This window comes from Lycium ferocissimum, chromosome 1 (assembly GCF_029784015.1).
Source record: "Lycium ferocissimum isolate CSIRO_LF1 chromosome 1, AGI_CSIRO_Lferr_CH_V1, whole genome shotgun sequence".
In the NCBI taxonomy this organism is placed as follows: Eukaryota; Viridiplantae; Streptophyta; class Magnoliopsida; order Solanales; family Solanaceae; genus Lycium; species Lycium ferocissimum.
This window is the reverse complement of record NC_081342.1, coordinates 4,692,246-4,707,383: the sequence shown is the minus strand read 5'-3', so window position 1 is coordinate 4,707,383 and position 15,138 is coordinate 4,692,246. Positions and strand designations below refer to the sequence as shown.

Here is a 15,138-nt window from a genome sequence, read left to right as displayed (position 1 = left end):
TTGTTTTGTTTAACACTTTGTTCCCGCCATTAAAAATGTTTTCAACTTCCGGTATAAGCTGAACCGGTTCATCTGGCCCCTCTTCCCGGTTTAAATGCTCATTCCTGGTCGTCACATTTTGGTGGGCTCGGGTCGAAATTCGGGTCAGGATTCGGTTTTGTTACCGGAAGGGTACAATGCTACTGTGAACAAGTATGTTTTCGATTGGTTCTTATTGTAGGTCTTACATGTTTGTGTTTATGTAATTTTATAGCATAAAAGATAATTTTAACCTTATATATATATATATATATATAGCGTAATTTTTCGATTTCCTTCTGCCCCTGGGTGTAATTTTGTTCTGCAGAAAAGATATACTCTCTCCATCTCAATTTATACGACACTCTTTCTTTTTTAGTTGGTTCAAAAAAGAAGACATATTTCTATATTTACAGCAACAATTCTTCTTTAAATTTTACGATTTATTTTAAACCATAAGTTTTAAAAGTGTTTACTTCTTAAACTTTTACGCCTCAAATAAACACCTCATGTAAATGGGACAGGGCAGAGTAGATCGCATTTAAATTTTAGAGTTCAATCTTAAGATTTTTAGTATTAAAACCATTATATTTTTAAAGTTATAAGTTCATATTCTTAAAGTTATGAGTTTAACTTATGCTCCACGACGAAAGTTCGGGGTTTAATTGAACCCCACTTGCTATACACCACTGGGGAGTAGCTTATAGGGTGATTGACTTCTTAATAAAAATGAAGGCCCCGAAAATTCTGTTGTTTACTTTACTATCGAGTTAAAGTTTTATGTACTAACTTTACCATCAGGTCAGTTAAAAAGTTATTGCAGTTAACTCAATTTAATAAGTATTGATTGGTAACCAAAAATAAAGGATATATAACTCGCTATATAATAGTTAAGTACTGATGGTTTAAAAAATCTTTTTAGTTCATTTAGAAATCGATAAAAGCTTCATACAAGATTATGCATACTAACATTGAATTAGAAGTACGATAGACTGTTAGAAATATAGCAGAGTAGGTGTGATGTTGTCATCACTCATCAGCTTAAGATATCTGAAATTCTTGGTCACTTATTATTTTTTTTTTTTAATCAACACAACCTACAACCTGTTGACACATTCAAATAAAAGGGGTTTTTGGAGACGAAAGAAGTTCTTCAAGAGTCGAAAGATATTTTGCAGAAATGGAAGGCTTTTAATATTGTCTTATTTAATAAACGAGAGCTTGATGCCTTGGATTTATCGGAAAACTTGGTGAGTGCAAGGTTGGTGCATTCAATGAATTTTACTAGAAAAGTAAATGGAGAGTCCTAAGCCGATTTCTTTATGGATTTCTGGACCTCTCTTATTTTGTTTCATGCGATTACAAAAGCAGATACCGTAAATCTACCAAGATTACGTAGAAGTAATGAAGTGATAATTTGGTGATGTTTTGACAAGCTGATGGCTGTAGTTTTGTTTGCAAATAGGGCAACTACATGCTTCACCCATTTTTTTATGATTGGTTTGTATTCAAACATTTGCATCCTTTTTCGTGTTTTGACGAGTGTCATGCACATCTCCCATTGGATCATCAACTCTATATAAACGAGTAATGGGGAGAGCATGCATTGGACGACGCCACGCGGGCCTGTCAATTAAATGAAGACAAAACTAAGCATCCAATAAATGATTATAATTCAAGGGAGAAGTACGATCCTCATGATCTTTGCACGATTTGTGTGTGTGTTTTAATGGGTTTTGTCTCAATGACCCCTTTACTTCCTCGAGGCAGTTAGGGTAATGGTGCTGTCAAAGTCGTTGTAATCTCTCTACAACAGTGCGTCGCTTAGGGGCGGGGGGTTGAACGTTGAAGAATGGTATTTTTAGTTTCTTTATTTTTCCTTTTCTTACACTTTTTAAGAGAAAAAACTGATGAAACGAATGCGACGATAGACAACCATAATGGCTCGGTGCCACTTGCCTTTGTCTTTAGCTTTTGATTATTTCTTGGACGCAATGGTCATTTCCAGGAAATTAGATTTTGGATTTATTATGCAGATCAGGACTTTTTCTTGTGTACTTCAAAGACCGATCTTCGTGATCTTTGCACGTTCTTCGCACAGAACTTTTGCTAGTTTGCCTTTGTATTTTGTTTTTGATTATTTCTTGGACGCAATGGTCATTTCGGGGAGATAAGATTTTGGCCTTGTTCTGCAGGTCATAACATTTTCTTGTATACTTTAAAGCACCATCCTCGGGATCTTTACATGCATGGAACTTTCGTGAGGAGTGCCACTTGCATTTTTCGCCCGTTACAACTCTGCCACTTGCATTCGCACACTTTATTTTCACTGGTCCATGAATACATATTCATGAACAAAATTGGGTACCTGTTTAACAGTGAGAGGGGCTTGTTTTCTGAGAAGTTGAAGAACGGCTTGACCTCTTTCTTTGTCTTTGTGTTAGTTGATCTGATCTTTTTTCCCATTTCTCAATAAGACAAAGACTAATTCTGGTTACTGTTTTCTTGTAACTATTGGTATCAAAATCTTAATAGTCAAAAGTTTGAGACAGATTATAAACAAAAATTAATTACATAAATTTTGAAAAACAATATAATATATAATTCAATCAAAAATCAGATTATCAAAATCTTAATAGTCAAAAGTTTGAGACAGATTATAAACAGTTACATAAATTTTGAAAGACTAATTCTTGTTACTGTTTTCTTGTAACTATTGGTTGGTCAACTGGAATAGAGAAAAGATGAATCTATCAAGAAACAAGAGAATATAGAGACAGAGATACTGCTTTTCTTCTTTACGCAACCATTTGAAAAACAGTGTGACAATAAGATGGAGAAAGCAATTTCTAGTGTTAAATAAGTAGAGTGAAATATTAAAGAGAAAAAGAGAGCCCGTATCTATAGGCGTGATGAAAGCCGTTAAATGAAGGCTACCAAAGGTCAACAGTGCCAATGACGGCTTGAAAGCAAGGCCTTATTTGAGGAGCTGTAGCAAATTTTGCATCCTTTCAGTGTCCAATTTCAAGGTAAGAAAGAATGAAAGGCAAATTGATATAAATGACCATTTGATGAGAATCTTCCAAAGATTACCCCTGACTTAAATAGACGGGTAGTGGAACAAAAATGACTCAGTTCAATGCATTAACCATTATTTACGTCTCCCTTAGTAATTCAAGATCCTGAAAATTACACAAAAATGGTTTTACAAGAATACAGGTGGACGTGCAGGGCAGCGTGCATTGGTCGTGCGCCACGGGGGCCTGCCCTGTGCGTTCCCTTGATCTCCTAATGTTTAGCTAGTAAATTGAAAACTATAGGCACTTTGCCTTCATGTTGGTTATCATTTTCGTAGGAAAAACATTGCATGGTAAAATCAGAGTTTTGGGAATTATACCTTTGGATTTAGTTTTTGATTATTTCTTGGATGCAATGGTCATTTCACAGGAGATTAGGTTTTGGCTGTATTCTGCAGATCAGGACGTTTTTTTGTTTACTTCAAAGCACGATCCTTGTGATCTTTGCATGCACGGAACTTTCGTGAGGAGTGCCACTTTCCTTTTCATCCCTTACAACTCTGCCACTTGCATTAGCATACTTCATTTTCACTGGTCTATAAATACATATTCATGAACAAAAATTGGGTACTGTTACAATGTACATAGACACATTTTCGTAGATAGCACAATCATAGATAGAGATATTTAGAGATTTGCTTATTTTGTTTCCTTAGATAGATTTGCTTGTACACATATAAATAACTCTCAGTCTTGGAATAATATGTGAACTGAGATTGCTCCATTGTCTCTGTATTTTTACATGATATCAGAGCTGCTAGGGTTCAAAATCGTTGTTCAGAACCTTTTGGCACCCTGAGAGGAGGTCTCGGCTATTTGGGTCACCCTAAGGAGTGACCAGTTTATCTCACCAGCACCATAAGAAGAGACAAAAGGAGATTTCCAGCAAGAGCCATCTCCAGTTTCACTCGCCGATGATTTTGGCTTGCTGCTCCGGTATCGCCTCATCATTCACGACATGTTCTGGTACTAAAATTCTGTTTGGAAGGTCTTTTCTTCACTTCCTTTTTTGTCTACAGCGTAGCTCTTTGAAAGATCTTTTCTGATATCTTCTTCCAACCACCATATCTTTTCTGATATCTTCTTCCAACACGTTTTCTTGTATACTTTCAAGCACGATCCTCGTGATCTTTGCACGATCTTCGCACGGAACTTTCGCGAGGAGTGTCATTTGCCTTTATCTTTAGTTTTTGATTATTTCTTGATGCAATGGTCACTTTCCAGGAGATTAGACTTTGGATTTACTCTACGACGTTTTTTGTGTATACTCCAAATCACGATCCTCGTGATCTTTGCATGCACGGAACTTCCGTGAGGAGTGCCACTAGCTTTTCACCCCTTACAACTCTGCCACTTGCATTAGCACACTTCCTTTTCGCTGGTCTATAAATATGTATTCATGAACAAAAATTGGGTACTGTTACAATGTACATAGACACATTGTCGTAGATAGCACAATCATAGATAGAGATATTTAGGAATTTGCTTATTTTGCTTGTACACAATGGTCATTTCCAGGAGATTAGATTTTGGCTTTATTCTGCAGATCAGAACGTTTTCTTGTATACTTTAAAGTATGATCCTCGTGATCTTTGCACGATTTATGTGTGGGTTTTAATGGGTTTTGTCTCAACGACCCCTTTACTTCCTCGAGGCGGTTAGGGTAATGGTGCTGTAGAAGTCGTCGTTATCTCTCTACAACAGTGCGTCGCTTGGGGGGCGGGGGATTGAACTTTAAAGAATGGTCTTTTTTAGTTTCTTTATTTTTCCTTTTCTTACACTTTTTAAGAGAAAAAACCGATGAAACGAATGCGGCGATAGACAACCATAATGGCTTGGTGCCACTTTCCTTTGTCTTTAGTTTTTGATTATTTCTTGGACGCAATGGTCATTTCCAGGAGATTAGATTTTGGATTTATTATGCAGATCAGGACGTTTTCTTGTGTACTTCAAAGACCGATCCTCGTGATCTTTGCACGTTCTTCGCACGGAACTTTTGCGAGTTTGCCTTTATCTTTTTTTTTTTTTTTTTTTTTTTTTTGGACGCAATGGTCATTTCCGGGAGATTAGATTTTGGCCTTATTCTGCAGGTCATAACGTTTTCTTGTATACTTTAAAGCACCATCCTCATGATCTTTGCATGCACGGAACTTTCGTGAGGAGTGCCACTTGCCCTTTTCGCCCGTTACAACTCTGCCACTTGCATTAGCACACTTTATTTTCACTTGTCTATGAATACTTATTCATGAACAAAAATTGGGTACCTGTTTAACAGTGAGAAGTGAGAGGGGCTTGTTTTCTGAGAAGTTGAAAAACAGCTTGACCTCTTTCTTTGTCTTTGTGTTCGTTGATCTGATCTTTTTTTTCCTATTTCTCAATAAGACAAAGACTAAGTCTGGTTACTGTTTTCTTGTAACTATTGGTATCAAAATCTTAATAGTCAAAAGTTTGAGACAGATTATAAACAAAAATTAATTACATAAATTTTGAAAACACAGATTATAAACAAAAATTAATTACATAAATTTTGAAAAACAATATAATATATAATTCAATCAAAAACCAGATTATCAAATCTTAATAGTCAAAAGTTTGAGACAGATTATAATAAAAAATTAATTACATAAATTTTGAAAGACTAATTCTGGTTACTGTTTTCTTGCAACTATTGGTTGGTCAACTGGAATAGAGAAAAGATGAATCTATCAAGAAACAAGAGAATATAGAGACAGAGATACTACTTTTCTACTTTACGCAACCATTTGAAAAACAGTGTGATAATAAGATGGAGAAAGTAATTTCTAGTGTTAAATAATTAGAGTGAATTATTAAAGAGAGAGAGAGCTCGTATTTATAGGCGTGAAGGAATGCGTTAGATGAAGGCTACCAAAGGTCAATAGAGCCAATGGCTGCTTGAAAGCAGGCCTTATTTGAGGAGCAGTAGAACATTTAGCATCCTCTTAGTGTTCAATTTCAAGGTAAGAAAGAATGAAAGGCAAATTGATATAAATGACCATTTGCTGTGAATCTTCCAAAGATTACCGCTGACTTAAATAGACGGGTAGTGGAACAGAAACGACTATGTTCAATGCATGAACCACTATTTACCTCTCTCGTATTAATTCAAGATCCTGAAAATTACGAAAATGGTTTTCCAGGTATCCACAGGGCCGTGCAGGGTAGCGTGCATTGGTTGTGCCCCACGCGGGCCTGCCCTGTGTGTTCCCTTAATCTCCTGATGTTTAGCTAGTAAATTGAACACTATAGATGCTTTGCCTTCATGTTGGTTATCATTTTCGTTGGAAAAACATTGCGTGGTAAAATCAGAGTTTTTGGGAATTATACCTTTGGCTTTAGTTTTTGATTATTCCTTGGATGCAATGGTCATTTCCTGGGAGATTAGGTTTTGGCTTTATTTCTGCAGATCAGGACGTTTTTTGTATACTTCAAATCACGATCCTCGTGATCTTTGCATGCACGGAACTTTCGTGAGGAGTGCCACTTTCCTTTTCGTCCGTTACAACTCTGCTGAAGCATCTGCATTTCTTCCAGATGCATGCACACTTCATTTTTGCTGTTCTATAAATATCATTCAGGTGCTGGATCCAAGCAAGAACTCTTTTCTTATCAGTATGTCTCCTTCCCTCTGTCCCTGAACATCCATAGTCTAACCTTTCTCTCTTTACCAGAGACTCGCCCCCAAAAATCTGTGTCATCATCAGATTTTTTTTTTTTTTTTTTGACATCTGCTATCAGCTTTCCTTTACTTGGTATATCTCTGCTACCAGAGCTTGTGAGAATTCTGAGGAAATTGAGTGCATTGATTGTCCAGAGAGTTTCCTAATATGTTTTTGCCGATAAAGATTTATCTGATGCATACAAGGTTGGCAGCTTAATTGTGTGTAAAGATTCCTACACAATATTTGTTTTACTCAATTTGAGTAAGTCAATAAGTTATCATTGACAGGATCATCTTCAAAATGTTTCTATGTGAAGTCATATTACTATCATTTTATTGAAAGAGGTGAATCAAGGTCCATTTGGATGTTACTATAGAAATAGACCACATACAAGATTTTCTTTAATGATGCGTATCTTAACAACTCACCGTTTAAAAAGAAGAAAATGCATTGTAGTTAATTAGTGTTGCATGTTCCAAAGTCAGGGATCGTTAGGATGTGGATCATTTTCCACTGCATAAAAAAATTTCTTCAGAATTCTTGTCCGTGTGAAGATTCGCCAAAATTAAAGACTGAAATGAAGGAGATCGGATTGAAATAATTTTCTGTTTGTTTATTCCCTTTGTATGCACAGCTATATATAACAATCTAGCTAAGAATAAAAGAATATTTCTTGCACACATGTCTATTTTGTATTGGCTAAAGATCTAACAAACTAACTAGTTGTCTTGTGCTGATCACGTGACAGCATCTTCCTTCGTTTCCATCGAAAGACTGGTATTAGTGCCAGCACATGTTGATCGAACAGCTGGTAGTGTGCCAGATGTTTTGTCTGGACGAAACATTTTAACACCGGGTGCCAAAATCCCTTTTGAATTAGCTTTCCCTTTGGTTAAATGCATCGCCTTCTTCCTTTCTTCCGTTTCTGTTTTCTCACGATCATGGAGGAACTATGAAGAATCACCATTGTTTTCAACACCGTGATGTTCTCCATTTTCAACAATTAATAGGTGGATCCTTGAACAGTAATTCCAACTAGTGAAGATATGGTATATGCAACAGGTATTGTGTTATTCTGCAGATCAGGACGCATGATACTAGTGATTTTTGCCTGCACCGAACTTTGGTGAGGAGTGCCACTTGCCTTTTCATGCGTTACAACTCTGCCACTTGCATCAGCATTTCTTCCAGATACATGCACACTTCACTTTCACTGTTGTATCAATATCGTTCGTTCAGGTGCTGGATCCAAGCAACACTTGTTACTCCAACCAGTATATTTCCTTCAGTTATATCATTGCCTTCCGTCTGTCCCTGAACATCCATAGTCTGACCTTTCTCTTCTTCACCAGAGACTCGCTCCAAAGAATCAGTGACTTCTCTGGTACCAGTGCTTGTGAGGAAATTGAGTGCATTGATTGTCCAGAAAGTTATGCAGAAATAAAGGGGTTTCTGGAGAAGAAAGAAGTTCTTCAAGGTTCGAAAAGATATTTTGCAGAAATAGAAGGCTTTCAATATTGTCTTATTTAATAACCTCGAGCTTGATGCCTTGGATTTATCAGAAAACTTGGTGCGTGCAAGGTTGGTGCATTCAATGAATTTTACTACAAAAGCAAATGGAGAATCCTAAGCTGATTTCATTATGGATTTCTGGACCTCTCTCTTATTTCGGCGGCAAAAACGGCAGCCTTTGAACACCTTTATGTAGAACTAGAGGACAGAGGTGGGGATAAGAAGTTGTTCAGGCTTGCCAAGGCAAGAGAGAGGAAGGCACGCGATCTGGATCAAGTGAAGTGCATCAAGGACGAGGATGGCAAAGTGTTGGTAGAGGAAGCTCACATTAGACGGAGATGGCAGTCATACTTTCATAAGCTCTTGAACGAAGAAGGGGACAAAGACATTGTGTTAGGGGATTTGGAGTACTCTGATAGGCGTCACGACTTTGGATATTATAGGAGTATAAAGGTTGAGGAGGTTAAGGGAGTTGTTCGTAGAATGCTCAAGGGAAGAGCGACCAGACCTGATGAGATTCCTGGAGAATTTTGGAAGAGTGCAGGCAGGGTAGGCTTGGAGTGGCTGACTGGGTTGTTTAATGTCATTTTCAAGACAACGAAGATGCCGAAGAATGGAGGTGGAGTACAATGATTCCCTTGTACGAAACAAGGGCGACATTCGAAGGCTGCGACAACTATAGAGGTATCAAGCTACTAAGTCACACTATGAAAGTGTGGGAAAGGGTGGTAGAGATGAGGGTGAGGAGAGGTGTGTCTATTTCAGAGAACCAGTTCGGATTCATGCCGGGGCCCTCGACTACAGAAGCCACATAGTACTCATCGACCTAGAAAAGGCTCACGACAAAGTGCCAAGAGAGGTCCTATGGAGATGCTTGGAGGCTAAAGGTGTACCTGTGGTGTACATTAGAGCGATAAAGGACATGTATGATGGAGCCAAGACCAGGGTAAGGACCGTAGGAGGAGACTCGGAGCACTTTCCAATTCTGATGGGGTTGCATCAGGGACCAGCTCTTAGCCCCTTTCTATTTGCCTTAGTGATGGATGGATTGACTCGACAAATACAAGGTGAGGTGCCTTGGTGTATGTTGTTCGCGGATGACATAGTCTTGATTGACGAGACTCGCAGCAGAGTTAATGCTAAGCTGAAGGGCTGGAGACGGACGTTGGAGTCTAAAGAATTTAAATTGAATAGGACCAAGACAAAATACTTGGAGTGCAGGCTCAGTGGCGTACCACATGAGGCTGACGAGGAAGTGAGGCTTGGTACCCAGGCCATCCAAACGAAAGGAAGTTTCAAGTATCTTGGGTCTATTATACAGGGAGATGGGGATATCGACGATGATGTTTCACATCGTATTGGTGCAGGGTGGATGAAATGGAGGCTCGCTTTCAGAGTGCTGTGTGACAAGAAAGTGCCACCAAAACTTAAGGGCAAGTTCTACAAAGTGGTGGTTAGACCGACTTTATTGTACGGGGCGGAGTGTTGGCTAGTCAAGAACTCTCACATTCAGAAGATGAAAGTCGCGGAAATGCGAATGCTGCGATGGATGTGTGGGCACACTAGGAGGGATAGAATTAGGATGAAGATATTCGGGACAAGGTGGGAGTGGCATCGGTGGAGGACAAGATGTGGGAAGCGAGGCTGAGATGGGTTGGGCATGTGAAGAGGAGAGACACAGATGCTCCAGTGCATAGGTGTGAGACGTTGGCTTTGGACGGTTTCGGGAGAGGTAGAGGGTAGGCCGAAGAAGTATTGGGGAGAGAGAGGTGATTAGACGGGACATGGAGCGAGTTTCGACTTCCGAGGACATGACCTTAGATAGGAGGTTGTAGAGGACTCAAATTAGGATAGAAGGCTAGGAGGTAGTCTTGCTTATCCTTTCGTCCTACTAGTTGTAGTTTTGCTCATTCGTTTATTGCCATTTGATTTCGGCTTATATTTGTTAGGCCTTGTACTTCGATTATCTTATTTATCTATGGTAGCTACTGCTCCTTTCTTTCCAGACTGCTCTATCATGACTTTCTCGCTTTTGTTATTCCTCGTTTTCATATTGTTTTGATATGCTTGTCCCTATCTGAACTTTTTGTCTTGTTCTCTCTTGAGCCGAGGGTCTTTCGGAAACAGCATCCCTACCTTTCAAGGTGGGGGTAAGGTCTGCGTACACTCTACCCTCCCCAGACCCCACATTGTGGGATTCTACTGGGTATGTTGTTGTTGTTGTCTCTTATTTTGTTTCATCCGGTTACAAAAGTAGATACGGTAAATCTACCAAGATTATATAGAAGTAATGAAGTGATAATTTCGTGATGTTTTGACAACCAGAGGGCTGCAGTTTTGATTGCAAATGTGGAAACTGCATGCTTCACCCTTTTTTCGGATTGGTTTGTATTCAAACATCTGCACATGCATATCATCCTGTTGGATCATCAACTTTATATAATCGTGTAATGGGGAGAGTGTGCATCTAAGGTGCTCGGACTCTTCACTTTCGGTGCCGCACGTGTGTCGACATGACATGGGTGTGAGACTGTGAGTCTGGGTGTGAAATCCATACCGGATATGGTCAACCAATTTTGGGTACTTTGACCAAAATAGACGGAGAAATTTGAGACAGATACAATGATTTATGTCATCAAAACAAAAGCTAAGATAAGTGGTACCTTTTCAAAAAAAAAAAAAAACTAAGGTGAAATTGAAGAAAATGGAATATCCTGTATATAGAAATTGCTATGTCAATCCTTTTCCTCATATCTCCTTCTATGATTCTCCTCTTGATCAATATTTTCTCCTCGGAATACCTTGTAAGTTTTCCACATAATATCTCAGACATGTAACTGTATTTTTAGATATTTGAATTTTTTTAGCTGAATCCCCGTACCCATATCCATACCTGGATCCATACCCCCAAATCTTAAAATTTGGATCATGAAGGATCCGACGTCTAGATCCGCACCTGTATCAGACACCCGTGCCCGAGTCCGAGCAACTTAGGCGTGCACTGGCAGTGCGCCACGCGGGCCTGCCCTGTGCCTTCCCTTATATCAACATGTTTAGCTAGTAAATTGAACACTATAGGTGCTTTGCCTTCACGTTGGTTATCATTTTCATTGGAAAAACATTGCGTGGTAAAATCAGAGTGTTGGGGACTATACTGTTGGCTTTAGTTTTTTATTGTTTCTTGGATGCATTGGTCATTTTCCAGGAGATTAGAATGTGGCTTTATTCTGCAGATCAGGACGTCTTTTTGTATTACTTCAAAGCACGATCCTCATGTTCTTTGCACGGAAATTCCGTGAGGAGTGCCACTTGTGTTTTCATCCGTTACAACTCTGCTACTTGCATCAACGTTTCTATAAATATCGTTTAGGTGCTGGATATGCTGGATCCAAGCGACACTTATTATTCCTTAAGTAACTAACCGTTTCCAGTTATTCCGCTGCCTTCCCTCTTCCCTGAACATCTGTAGTCTAACCTATCTCTTTTTCACCAGAGACTCGTTCCAAAGAACAGGGGCTTCATCAGATGAAATAATTCCAACTAGTGAAGAAATGGTACGTGCAACCGGTATTGTGTTATGTTTATTATAATTTCCTTTTATGTATCAGGTGGAATTTTGCTTAGATATATGTTACTCTAAATTTTAGTATCCTTGTATACAAACAGTTTTCAGTTTTATGGGAAGTTTCTATTGTAAAGCATTTAACTGCACGTTTGTGTGTGTTAAAATATTTGGCTCCTTATTTAATCCCCATCCCATTTCCTTCTTTTAGCCTTTCTCCAGGTTCAGGTGATAGGGTATCTATAGAGGATGGAGGTCTAGAACATTGTTAAAGTATTTGCATATAATGTTTAGCTAGTAAATTGAACACTATAGGTGCTTTGCCTTCATGTTGGTTATCATTTTAGTGTTTGATCATTTCTTGAATGCAATGGTCATTTTCCAGGAGATTCAATTTTGGCTTTCAGAACGTTTTCTTGTATACTTTAAAGCACGATCCTCGTGATCTTTCCACGGAACTTTTGCGAGGAGTGCCACTTGTGTTTTTCTTTAGTTTTTTTATTATTTCTTGGACGCAATGGTCATTTCCAGGAGATGTCCTGCATTTTTGCTAGTTTCAAAACTTAAGACCTTGACGGATAAATTTATAAGATAAGCGCTCAACCAGTAAAGCTATTGCTTTGTCGATTAAAACAATGAAGCGAGACGAACGTGGGGTTACCGCTTTATGGTGAAGCCATGTGCTTTAGAGAAGTGCGTGCTTCAAACAATGAGGAGTGCCACTCGCCTTTTCATCTGTTACAACTCTGCCACTTGCATCAGCATTTCTTCCAGGTGCATGCACACTTCACTCTCACTGTTCTATAAATATCGTTCAGGTGCTGGATCAAGAAACGCTTGTTACTCCAATCAAGAATGCTTTTCTTACAAGTATATCTCCTTCAGTAATAACCCAATTCCAGTGATTCTACTGCCTTCCTCTGTCCCTAAACATCCGTAGTTTAACCTTTCTCTTTTTCACCTGAGACTCGCTCCAAAGACTCAGTGGCTTCATCAGATGAAATTTTTGTTTTGACATCTGCTATCAGCTTTCCTTTACTTGGTATATCTCTGCTATCTTGCTCCAAATATTACTAACATTTATTAATTTGTTACTTTTGCATATAAGATCATCTGGGATGTGCTCACATCAAGCCAATTCACTAGAGATAATCTTATATGCAAAAGTACCAACTTAATAAATGTGAAATAATAGTCCAGTGCTTGTGAGCGTTCTCAGGAAAGTGAGTGCATTGATTGTCCAGAAAGTTCCCTAATATGTTTTTATCGATGAAGATTTATCTGATGCATGTTTGTGTCTGTCGCTGAAGTATCACCTTGCTTTTATTTGTGTTAAATGCAGTGAATGATTCTATTGGAATTAAATCAATTTGGAAATTTATGATAACTGACAATTTGGTCCAAGACATTATTTACTTGTTTTGAGTTTGATTTATGATGGTATGTGCCTTCTTCCTCTGAGGGAAACCTTTTGCTGTTTATCATATGTGGCTTTAAACTACTGTTTTACTTTGATGTTTCGGGGAGGGTGGGCGATCATGGCGAGCTTCATGAACCTTTTAATTGGTGCAACATGTTTGGTACTTTACCGATCCACATCACTTTTTAATCAGATTTGGAATTTTTCATGACTCAGATACCAAATTTTTATTGAGTGTCACAAAAGTTGTGTTGATTATTTCATCTTATATTTGGCGGACCATATTCATCGGTTTTGCTATGTGGTTTTGTCTTTCACAAAAAGCTTATCTCTATCCTAGATTTAATTAATTTTCTTCTTATCTTCCAGAGTCTCTTAGTACATAAAGTGAACTATGTTTTTGTTCCAAGGATGTCTGTTATGAAGTTGATCAAATTTAACTGGATCTTGCACAGTGGGATGTGGGGAACTTTCAACAAGTTGCACAGCGGCTTCAGAGCATATCAGACGGCGAAGAATTCAGAGGCAGCGGATTCGAGATGTGCAATGATGGCACGAAGCACGAAAAAAATATCATCTGATGAAGGTGCTGGTACTTTGGAGCGAGTCTCTGGTGAAGAAGATAAACGTGTGACTATCGATTTCTATGTCAGAAAGGAGGTGGTGGCATCAACAACTGGAGATGGATAGTTAATCGGCAGAACTGGGGCTGTAGTTTGCAGCCACCGTTCGGGAGTCATAGGAAAAGTCTTGTTGACCAAAGATTTGGTCGGAGAGGCAGAAATGTATTAGATCTGGTCTGGTCGATCCAATCACGTGACATTCACTTTTTGGAAGGTGAAAAAGTGAAGAGTCGGACCAGAATTTGATGCACGATTAGTGTTCCTACCAGATTACCAGAATTTGGTGCATGAGAAGTGTTCCTACTGTTCTTAATAGTGTGAATTCTCGTGTTCTTAATTTGTGAAGTCATGGTTTCATATAGAGATGCCACGAACCCATGCAATAAACCTTCCAAAACATATCGAGATTCTACTGATTCAGAATTGAGAATAGCTACAGGGATGTTATGGCACGAGTACTACAAAATATCATCTGATGAAGGTACTTTGGAGCGAGTTTCTGGTGAAGAAGATAAATGTGAGAATGTCGATATCCAAAGTCAGAGAGGAGCAATAGCATCAACTGGAAACGGGTGGTTACCGGAGGAACTGTGGCTATCTATTTGTAAGGGTCATGCTAAACTTCTATGTATAGTTCTGATTTTAGCGGATGTGAAAGGACAGGAATAGAACCTAATTAATTTAATAGATCATTTTGACAAGCAATAAAGAGATCGAATTGTTTACTGCTCTTGACGGGAAAATTTCCATGTATAGACTGTATCTTATGTTGCTGTCAACATTTTAATATGAAAATTAACATTGTTGGAATTGCTAATATTATCTTGAATCAAAGTTGGAACCACATTCTTGTAATAAGTGATATAGTACATGGGATGTGAAACTAGACGTCTCGGGTTCGAGCACTCCTGGGTTCGAAGTCGCCTTTGTTAGGAAGTACTTTTACCCTCAATGAGGGACTTTCCGGTGCGAACCTGAATTTTTCGGGGCCCAATGCAGGTACCAATATATCGGGTGGGAAACCAAAAAAAAAGAAGATATGCTACGTGGGAAGTGAACTCTTACTCATATCTTACTATTTCTTCAGAGTTGTACCACGATGGAAGTGTCCAATTATAGCATTCAATGGTTTTGAATGACAGATAACAGCTGTAGAACTAAAAAATGGGGGCAATCTCTAGTGAATTGGCTTGATGTGAGCACATTTCAAATGATCTTACCAAGTTCATAAATGTGAAATAACAGT

The 15,138-nt window shown here is 38.6% G+C and overlaps 1 protein-coding gene across 28 annotated transcripts; it reads left to right on the top strand.

Annotated features, from left to right (window-relative positions):
* On the top strand, nucleotides 1–14,710 carry LOC132066745 (uncharacterized). 28 transcript variants are annotated; one of them, XR_009417153.1, is made up of 5 exons: nucleotides 1,709–4,083; nucleotides 7,524–8,014; nucleotides 8,128–8,356; nucleotides 11,521–11,854; nucleotides 13,649–14,710. XR_009417153.1 is itself a non-coding variant. In XM_059460239.1 (4 exons), the coding sequence occupies exons 2-4, from the start codon at nucleotides 11,839–11,841 to the stop codon at nucleotides 14,559–14,561; spliced, it is 417 nt and encodes a 138-aa protein (XP_059316222.1). In that variant the 5' UTR covers nucleotides 1,709–4,031; nucleotides 11,521–11,838; the 3' UTR covers nucleotides 14,562–14,710. The 28 variants fall into 28 exon arrangements, 8 of the variants coding, with proteins under 8 accessions (XP_059316030.1, XP_059316222.1, XP_059316343.1 ...); XR_009417156.1 differs by having other exon boundaries at nucleotides 7,524–8,049; XR_009417202.1 differs by lacking the exon at nucleotides 7,524–8,014 and having other exon boundaries at nucleotides 1,709–4,031.
* The last annotated feature ends 428 nt before the right edge of the window (nucleotides 14,711–15,138 follow it).

Excerpts from the sequence above, each read along its gene's own strand:
- LOC132066745 (XM_059459991.1), top strand. The coding sequence starts at position 12,517 with ATGGTGAAGCCATGTGCTTTAGAGAAGTGCGTGCTTCAAACAATGAGG. Across the intron at positions 12,624-13,679 it reads TGCATCAGCATTTCTTCCAG|GATGTCTGTTATGAAGTTGA; the intron begins GTGCATGCACAC and ends TTTTGTTCCAAG. Across the intron at positions 13,862-14,373 it reads ATCATCTGATGAAGGTGCTG|GTACTTTGGAGCGAGTTTCT; the intron begins GTACTTTGGAGC and ends CATCTGATGAAG.